Raw genomic sequence first — 10,456 nt, forward strand, 5'->3', positions numbered from 1 at the left:
ATCAATCACCCAAACAAACTACAATGACAATCCTAACTAGAGGAAAGCTATGTCGGTCTGTATACTCCGTAGTTTTTGCACATGAATGCACATGACGATGATGACCAAAGAATGTGAGTGGTATGAAACAAGGATAGGGGTAAAGGTGTGGTACTAGACTAAAAATGAGTCTAGCCATTCAGAGTTTACAAAGAGTGGTAAAAATAGTGTAAACTAAACTCTGAATGTATGATCCATTAAATGATTCTCAACCCCCTAAGTGAGATATAATAAATCCATATTAAGTCCAAATAAGCAAGACCAAGCGCAAATCATCCAAATTTCAAAGCGACAGGAATTATTGAAGTGATCAAGTCATGATTTTTTTCTAAACTTCCAAGTCATCCTTAAACTATGCTAAATGGTCCCAAGGAAATGAATCAAGCATGGTGCAATTCCCTAAGAAAAGCTCATAATTCTCGACCAGCATTTTGACTCAATAAAACACACTTTTGACTTTTGACGATAAAACAAATCGACTGACTCAAAAGAAAGCAACAAAAGAAAAACAACCAAAGCAAACAAGATTAGTAGACATATGACACCTTCCCCCACACTTTCTTCACACCGTCTCGGTGTGAAACAAATCCAAGAAAAGAGGTCAAACAGACTCAAAAGAAATAGAAAAGAAAAATAATTAGTAAGAGAGAAAAATACATGGTGGGTTGCCTCCCACAAAGCGCTTGTTTTATGTCACTAGTTTGACCGGATTCTCGTGAACTAATGGGTGTGAGCATGAGGACGTGCTCCTAAACAAGGTCTCCAGTCATTCATCTTCAGCTTCAGAACTCTACTCATAACCCCTTTCACAGCTTTTCGACCTTTTCCTTTCAACTCTGATGTTAGAATACTCATAGCTTTGGAAAAAGGTTTTGAGGTTCCCTTACACTGCAACTTATACTCTATGGTATCTCCAACACACTTCATTGGTATTAAGGTTACATGAGGATTTTCCTTGATCCTTTTGGATTTTCATTGGAGCACTAAGCTTTTTTATTGGAATTTGAAGGTCTCCATCCAGGACTTCCTCGACCTCACTCCAACCAATGCATGTCTTCACATACTTATCCCTAGGATCATCAATGGTTTCAATTGAAAAGGCTTGTCCTCCAATAGTAGGTTTTTTCAGCAACCTTTGCATGTCAAACTCCTGAGTATGGTCACCAATCTGCAAGTGAATTTGCTGCTTTTTTACATCAATCATAGCCCCAACGGTATGTAAGAATGGGCGACCAAGAATGAGAGGATCATGTGGTTCTTTATCAAGCTCCAAAACTGTGAAGTCAGTTGGGATGTAGAAGTTCCTAACTCTAACATGCACATCCTCCACCAACCCAACTGGAGATCGCACAAAACGATCAACAAGCACTAAGGAGATCCTTGATGGTTTGAAATTGGTGATTCCCAAACGCTCTAACACAGAAAGCGGCATCAAATTGACACTAGCTCTCAAGCCACATAAGCATCTCTCAAACATGAATCTCCCAATTTGGCAAGGTAGTACAAAACTCCCTGGATCTCCAAGCTTCTTAGGAATCTCAATCGGGATGATGGCATTGCACTCAGAACTAACCATCTCTACCTCCTCTTTCAAGTGTGCCATTGCAAGGGTTTTCTCCTTGTTCCTTTGATGTTTTTCCTGCTTCTCAAAATGCACATATGCCTTCCCAGTTGAAATCATCATGACCCCTTCTTCAATGCTCTTCTTGTAAGACAAGACATCCTTCAAACATTTCTTGTATGTTTTTTTATTCTTTATTGACTCTAGGAATGGGAGCTTGATGTGAAACTCTTTCATAACTTCATCAAAGCGAGCTTTCGCCTTTTTAGCTTGCATTTTAGCTTTCATTATACGACCTGGAAATGGGAGCTTAGGAACATATGGTGGTGGTGCAACGTATGGTGGCTCATCATCTCCTGCAATCTCATCATCTACAGCAACATCAACAATAAGAACTTCCATCTCTGAAATAATACTCTCATTTGCAGCTTCTTGTAGACCTATCTCAGTAACTTCTACAGGTTCTTCTTGAATCATAACAGCATAACAATGCTCTTTATTTTTGGGTTCACTTTTCCCTGGTAAAACACCTGATGGTCGCGTAGAGGTGGAAGAAATTTGAGCTACTTGGTTCTCAAGAGTTTTAACATGTGAAGATACTGTTGTGAACTTCCCATTGAGATCACGATACATGTTGTCCACCTTAACATTGATTTCAGCAGCATTCTTCACCTGACCTTCAAGAATCTGCTGCATCAGCAACTTCATTTCATTATCCCCTGAAGAAGTCGTAGAAGTGTTGCTCACAGGAGCTTGAACTGGTGCTTGGTAACTTTCTGGAAGTTGTTAAACTAAGGTTTTTGCTGAAAACCTCCTTGACCATATCCATTTCCATGTCCTTGCCCCTGAGGCACAAATGGCTTATTGTAGTTTCCTTGCCCTGGTATAAACTGCTTTTGTTGAAACTGTTGTGGTGGATACACTTGATCTTGTGGGTTCTCAACATTAGTGCTTCGATAAGAGAGGTTGGGGTGATTCCTGTAGCCCTGGTTGAAACCATTGTTCAGATATCCTTGGTTCACGTAATTCAGCTCAGCTTGTAGTTCCTCAAAACCATCCCCAGCACCTTTGTGATAAACCTTACCATCACCAGTATCATCACAGAAATTCAAACTCCTCTGATCTCTTCGCAAAAGCTGCTCCACTTTTGAAGTCAACTCAGCAATCTGTTTTGATTCTCCTCCTCCACTACTTCTCACTGTCCTATCATAGTCAACACAATGGTTACTGTTGCTAGAAGCTAGGTTCTCAATCAAAATCTGAGCTTCTCCTTCTGTTTTTATCATGAAGTCCCCATTACTAGTTGTATCCAGGGCCACCTTATACCTCTTATCAACCCCTCTGTAGAATGTGTTGATGAGTGATTCTGGTGTGAATCCATGGTGAGGACATTCTCTCTTATAGTCTTTGAACTTTTCCCAAGCCTTATGGAATGACTCAGTAGCATGCTGCTGGAAGCCTGAAATCTTATTCCTAAGAAGAGTAGTCCTTGCTTGAGTAAAATATTGTCCCAAGAACGCAGCTTTATACTCATCCCATGTTCGAATGGTATCTCCCTTTTAATGAGAACAACCTGCATTTGACAGCTTTATACTCATCATCAGGTACCCCATTCATTCGCGTCGTGCCACATATATCCTCAAAGTACTCCAAATGATAAAATGGGTTCTCTGACGGTAGACCATGAAACTGATTTTGCTTCACTAAACCCAACAGTTCCGGTTTGATCTCAAAATCATTTCTGGCGATTGGAGGATATTGGACACCTCCGCGGTACATCTCAGCGTTGGGAGCATCATGTTCCCTCAAAGTCTGTCGAACATTTGCCGGTCTTTGATTAAAAGCAGCTAAACGGGCAGCTTTGCGCTGCACAACTTCTCTTTGCGCAGCTGCACGGGCAGCATCTCCACCACCAGGAGGATTAACGTTCCCAGCAGGAGGGGGATCCTCAAACTCTCCATGATGTTCATCTTCATGATGTTCATCATCCACACTTCGACCAGCTAAACCATCAGCCATTTCAGCAAGTCANCAAGAACGCAGCTTTATACTCATCCCATGTTCGAATGGTATCTCCCTTTTAATGAGAACAACCTGCATTTGACAGCTTTATACTCATCATCAGGTACCCCATTCATTCGCGTCGTGCCACATATATCCTCAAAGTACTCCAAATGATAAAATGGGTTCTCTGACGGTAGACCATGAAACTGATTTTGCTTCACTAAACCCAACAGTTCCGGTTTGATCTCAAAATCATTTCTGGCGATTGGAGGATATTGGACACCTCCGCGGTACATCTCAGCGTTGGGAGCATCATGTTCCCTCAAAGTCTGTCGAACATTTGCCGGTCTTTGATTAAAAGCAGCTAAACGGGCAGCTTTGCGCTGCACAACTTCTCTTTGCGCAGCTGCACGGGCAGCATCTCCACCACCAGGAGGATTAACGTTCCCAGCAGGAGGGGGATCCTCAAACTCTCCATGATGTTCATCTTCATGATGTTCATCATCCACACTTCGACCAGCTAAACCATCAGCCATTTCAGCAAGTCATTTCTTTCTCCTATTCTCTCTCTCAAACTTTCCCAAGTCTTCGTGATATTGCTCTTGGTGTGAAGAGCCTGCACTGCGGGTCATACACCTAAAAACACCAAAAAGATAGAAAAAGCTTTGGTTACCAGCTGTAAATAAAAATACTCTATACTATAAACTAATCCTAAATCTCTAGGTAACGCAATTGGTCCCCGGCAATGACGCCAACTTGATTGCTCGAGTATTTACCCAATACACTTAACCGCAAGGCAGTATATGCGGGGTCGAATCCACAAGGACCAATGGTACACTAAAGATTTACGAGACTTGTAAATAGCTAAAGCGAACGAAAAGTTTGTTTGTTTGGTTTCAGAAATTGTAAATAAAAATGCAATAAATAAAACGATTTAACTTATGGGATTAAAACATTGGGCTATAGGGTATTTCAGAGATCAATGACCAATGGGGAAATGAAACAAGGAATTCAATAGTTAAGAACCGTTCTAGAACATGAACACAAGATTTGACTAACCCTCTTTCAAGGTATTAATCAATAAAGTTGACTACTCAATTACTAAACTTTCATTTGTAATCTCCTAATCAAATTTGCATTATCAAACAAGTTCTCTAAGTTCACAATATCCCCTAACATCAATTTTCGCAGGTTAGAGAAATATTGCTCAATTCATATTGGTTCAGGCATTCTATCGAACACTTGTGATGCGTAGAAAGACCTAGAATCTAGAACAAGGTGATCAGTCCTATTCTAACATTAAGAGCATATGAATCAAAAGAAAATAGAATTCCCAAGCAACAATTAAACCATTAAATCATTTGATCCCCTACCTAGAACCCTAAAACCCAATTAGGTGACTACTCACACATAGCTAAAGAGAAAACAAAAATCATAGATAAAGAAAACATGATTAAATTGCAGAAATAATAATAAAGGGTTTAGAAATCTTCTCCAAATTGTCAATGAGGGTGGATCTCTAGAATCCCAAAAGAGCGGCTTACAAAAAGTCTCAGGTTGCAGAAAGAAAGAGAAAAATAGAATATAGCCTCCCCCCCCCCCTTCCTAATTAGGTTTTGGGGGTATTTATACCCTTATTAAAATAAAATAGCTAACATCAAAAATGAGAATAGAAAAGTTTAGAAAAAGGAAATAAGTTTCTGGATTGTAGTCAAAACATGTTTCACCAGACTTCAATAGACTTGTGAATAAATTTCACCAGACTTCTCCAGACTTGTCTACAGACCTCACCAGACTTCTTCAAACTTGTCTACAGATTTCACCATACCTCTCCAGACTTCAACAAACTTGTCTACAGACTTTACTAGACTTTCCCATACTTGTCTATAGACTTCACCAGACTTCTTTAGACTTGTCCAAACTTCATGATTCAGTTCAACTTGAAGATATCCAAAAGTCACTTCCTGCTTCTTTATTCCAATTAAGCTCGAATCCAACCAAAAGTCTCCAAATCTAGCACATTGTCTCCACACCTAATCACAACTCACGAAAAGACCAAAAAGACACAAAAGACGGACAAAGATGCGACAAATGACTCAAAACGAATATTAAATGAAGGACAAAAGACACCAAAAACACAATACATCAGTATTGTAGAAGAGAATGAGAGAATGTGAAAATGAGATAGTAAAAGAATACCAATATGAGAGAATGAGAGAATGAAAGATTGAGAGAATGCTTATTTATATGATAAAAAATGATGAAAGTTACATTTAGAATTATGGAGTTAAAATAGTAATTTATTGTATTTGAATATAATTAAGTGGTGGAATATGATTAATGCATAATTTATTTTATTTTCAGTTATAATTTTATTTTAATGTGTGAGTTAAATGTATTATGTTTATTGGGTCTTAAATATTGTACAATTAGAAAGCAAATAAAAAATAAAAAAATTAGAAAACATTAAATGAAAATCAACCAATAAGGCATTAAAAATAAANTAAAATAGCTAACATCAAAAATGAGAATAGAAAAGTTTAGAAAAAGGAAATAAGTTTCTGGATTGTAGTCAAAACATGTTTCACCAGACTTCAATAGACTTGTGAATAAATTTCACCAGACTTCTCCAGACTTGTCTACAGACCTCACCAGACTTCTTCAAACTTGTCTACAGATTTCACCATACCTCTCCAGACTTCAACAAACTTGTCTACAGACTTTACTAGACTTTCCCATACTTGTCTATAGACTTCACCAGACTTCTTTAGACTTGTCCAAACTTCATGATTCAGTTCAACTTGAAGATATCCAAAAGTCACTTCCTGCTTCTTTATTCCAATTAAGCTCGAATCCAACCAAAAGTCTCCAAATCTAGCACATTGTCTCCACACCTAATCACAACTCACGAAAAGACCAAAAAGACACAAAAGACGGACAAAGATGCGACAAATGACTCAAAACGAATATTAAATGAAGGACAAAAGACACCAAAAACACAATACATCAGTATTGTAGAAGAGAATGAGAGAATGTGAAAATGAGATAGTAAAAGAATACCAATATGAGAGAATGAGAGAATGAAAGATTGAGAGAATGCTTATTTATATGATAAAAAATGATGAAAGTTACATTTAGAATTATGGAGTTAAAATAGTAATTTATTGTATTTGAATATAATTAAGTGGTGGAATATGATTAATGCATAATTTATTTTATTTTCAGTTATAATTTTATTTTAATGTGTGAGTTAAATGTATTATGTTTATTGGGTCTTAAATATTGTACAATTAGAAAGCAAATAAAAAATAAAAAAATTAGAAAACATTAAATGAAAATCAACCAATAAGGCATTAAAAATAAAAATGATATTTCATTTGTTTTATACAAACCATACAACAAAATAAGAAATAAAAAATAAATATGAGAGAATGTGAAATTGAGATAGTAAAAAATACCAATATGAGAGAATGAGAGAATGTTTATTTATATGATAAAAAATAATGGAAGTTACATTTAGAATTATGGAGTTACAATAATAATTTATTGTATTTGAATAAAATTGAGTGGTGAAACATGATTAATGCATAATTTATTTTATTTTTTAGTTATAACTTTATTTTAATGAGTGAGTTAAATGTATTGTGTTTATTAGGTCTTAAATATTGTGCAATTAGAAAGCAAATAGAAAATAAAAAAAAAATAGAAAACATTGAAAATCAACCAATAAGGAAAGACCAAAACATTACTTTTACATGATTAGATAAGACTCGCATAAATACATGAGTATAAAAATAAATTTAAAACTTTGTTGATAATATTTGGATTTTAAGTGGTATTTCACATATTTTTTAGAAAATTATTTTGGTACTTTTTTTTATAACTAAACCGTATTTTAATCTTACACGTTCCATTTTAAAAGTACAATTTGACTATCTATTCCATGATAATCTGGACTCCAATTCTACACAATTTATATTATAGTTATATTATAAACAATATAAAATAAATATATTCATTACTATTAAAAGTGAATTAATGATTTAACAAAACAAAATAAGCATAAGATGTTAAAAAAATTTATATCAATAATAATAATCTTCTTTAATTAATTAGTGCATGTATGTTAGAAATAGATTTGATTATTGGTCTAATTAACCAAACCGATCAAAAGGATCATGTCAAAATTAAGTCAACGAGTAGAACTGGGTAAATTTGCATCTTTTAGATTTGCGGAAAAATAATGTAAGCAATCTTTATACTCAGAATCCGATTCAGAAATAATTAAATGAAAAGAAATTTCGAGAAAGAATAGTTTAAAGAAGCAAAAGAAAAATGTTCAAATTGACCAAATAACTAAAACGCAAAACTGCGAACGAAAAATGTTTCAAAAGAATATCTTATCAAGACTTTCAAAGAAGAGCTAATACTAAAGAGAGAACTTGTTTAAGCCTTGGTTGTTGCACGACCATAAAACCTGGCCTTTTCCTGGGAGGTCTGGAAGTGACCATGTCCCCACTTGGAGGAGGTATCAATAAACTTGACATTAATCACCTCCATGGCAAGACGAGATGTCTGCGTAAGCAGTGACTGGCGCAAAGTCACAACTCTCTTCTTTGGACCCATGCAGCAACCCTTAATAATCAAGAAGTCTTCCTTGACAACACCGTAGTGTGCGAATCCTCCCATTGGAGTCACTTCCTTCTCAGTCCTATATCATAGCCACACAACATCACAATCAGTTGAGGTAGCAATACAAAACAGAAGTAAGAGACAGATAAAAGAGTAAATTCTACAGACCTGTCGTATTCAGTCATGGCTGAATGAGTCTCTGAACCAACTTTACCCAACCTGTAAATCTTCTTGTTCAGCTCAGTACGGTGATGGTAACCGTTCTGACCAGCCCTAGCTACGGTGTAGGACACTCTAGCTGGATGCCACGCACCGATACAAGCCACCTTACGTAGACCCCTGTGAGTCTTACGTGGAAGCCTTGTCACACCCCAACGGGTAACAACACCTTCATAACCCTTACCCTTGGTCACACCAATCACATCAATCATTTCATCTTTTTGGAAAACAGCATCAATTGGGATCTGCTTCTCAAAGAAACTGTAGGCAAAGTCAACTTTCTGGGCAATGGTACCACCATTGATCTGGATTTCCATCATGTGAGCTTTCTTCTGCTTCAGTCCCTTCATTTTCCTGATCTGTAACATAGAATTGTCAGCAAGCACGCAATGTAAAAGATGTTTAACATGAACGGTAAACATGCAGTAACCAATATTACCTGAGTGTGGGCCAAAACACGGATAACTGTTCCGTATTTCTTCATCTTCTCAAGCTGAGCCTGGATACCTTTCTTGCCATCCTCAGATTCATACTGCTTGGCGTAGCCAGTGAAAGCCTTCTTCTTAGACTTAGCCCAGTTCTTGTAGAACCTTCTCCTAACCTCCTCACTCAAATGCTGTGCCCAGACAGTGTTCAAAGACCTCAAACCTCTCGGGGTCTTCACATAAGCAACAACACCAACAACAACCATAGCAGGTGTCTCAATGATGGTAACAGCCTCACACGTCTCCTTCTTGTGAAGCTCTACACAATAATTAAAAAACATAGTTAAAAGACGTATCTCTGAAAAAAACAAATCAGAATGAAACACAAATTCACTTACTGGATCCAGGCTTCTCAACATCTCTGACAATGTGGGTCATACCAGCTTTGTAACCCAAGAAAGCTGTGAACTTGCAAGGCTTGGTTTGATCATCCTTGGGGAAAGCCTTCACTGATAAACCAACAATAACGTGTAAGCAAATAAAACAAAATCAAATCCGTAAATGAGTAACCTTTTTGGTGTAAAAATAAAAAGAACACTGAATCAAAAACTGAATAAAAAAAGACTCACCCTTTCCTCTGTGACGGTTAGCTCTCTTCCTTGGTAAGAAACCAAGAGAACCATGTCTTGGGTGCTCAAACTTCCTGTGAGACATTCTTCTCTCCTCCTAAATGTATCAGAAATCAAAACTCCAATCAAATAACTTTATTACCAGTTCTCTAGATTAAATTCTAATCAAACGATTCAGATGGATTTTAATAAACGTTTCAGAGAGACGAATAGTAAGATTCTAACAAAGCATAGATATTCAAAAATGGAGTGGAAGAAGAGAGACGAACCTGAAAACTCCGACGAGTCCTGCGGCGAAAGAGAAGTGAAACTATATAATAAGAAAAGAAAAAACCTAATTACGTTCAATTTATAATATAACCTTCAACGTTTTGGGCATTTTTAATTCTGAACCCATTTTTCATATTCGGCCTGAAAGCCCAATAAAAATTAGGGTAAATACTTGGTGCCCTATATAATAAAGTCATCTTCATCTCTCTGCCTCCTCTGTCTTTCTCTATTTCAAATCTCGTCGCTTGTGTTCTGTTCTTATATTGAAATCTGCATTTTTTTTTTCTTCAGAGGGTTTGGTTTTTACGATTTGCTTATTTGTTATTGAGGAGAGTGATGAAATCAAAATATATATTTCGATCGCTAGTGTCTTTGAAGACGCGATGAGCGTCGATTTTTCCACACGAGATTTCTGACTCTTTATTTAAAATTATTTCTGACTTTTTTAAAAATTTTGATTTCGTTTTTTCTTTGAAACAAAAGCTGTTTATTGAGGCTCTTATGTTCGGATTTTTACGAATTTGGATAGGTCCAGTGAAACAAGCTTGATGAAACCATCCCAACGTTCGATGTTATAATATTTAATGGATGGGTTTGGTTCGGATTACATACTACTTACTCATCCTCAGTTCTGAGGATAACTTTGTGTCGGATATGATTCTCACTTGCTGGGATTT

The 10,456-nt window shown here is 36.6% G+C and overlaps 3 protein-coding genes across 3 annotated transcripts in view; all 3 read right to left on the minus strand.

The window, feature by feature from the left end:
- Positions 935 to 3,619, minus strand: LOC104763192. The gene is made up of 3 exons (XM_010486601.1): positions 3,209 to 3,619; positions 2,412 to 3,156; positions 935 to 2,319 (listed from the first exon to the last, which is right to left on the minus strand). Exons 1-3 carry the CDS (start codon positions 3,617 to 3,619, stop codon positions 935 to 937), a joined length of 2,541 nt encoding a protein of 846 aa, XP_010484903.1.
- LOC104760725 (60S ribosomal protein L3-1-like) lies at positions 7,920 to 9,808 on the minus strand. Its single transcript, XM_010483685.2, has 6 exons — positions 9,779 to 9,808; positions 9,510 to 9,606; positions 9,279 to 9,389; positions 8,895 to 9,199; positions 8,405 to 8,814; positions 7,920 to 8,315 (listed from the first exon to the last, which is right to left on the minus strand). Exons 2-6 carry the CDS (start codon positions 9,592 to 9,594, stop codon positions 8,051 to 8,053), a joined length of 1,176 nt encoding a protein of 391 aa, XP_010481987.1. The 5' UTR covers positions 9,595 to 9,606; positions 9,779 to 9,808; the 3' UTR covers positions 7,920 to 8,050.
- LOC104763193 (60S ribosomal protein L3-1-like) overlaps positions 9,748 to 10,456 on the minus strand; it is a 3,518-nt gene continuing 2,809 nt past the window's right edge. The window contains exon 6 of the mRNA XM_010486602.2: positions 9,748 to 9,819. Within this exon, the coding sequence (XP_010484904.1) occupies positions 9,748 to 9,819 (72 nt within the window). The remainder of the gene's footprint in view (positions 9,820 to 10,456) is intronic.

Source organism: Camelina sativa, chromosome 18, assembly GCF_000633955.1.
Source record: "Camelina sativa cultivar DH55 chromosome 18, Cs, whole genome shotgun sequence".
Lineage (NCBI taxonomy): Eukaryota > Viridiplantae > Streptophyta > Magnoliopsida > Brassicales > Brassicaceae > Camelina > Camelina sativa.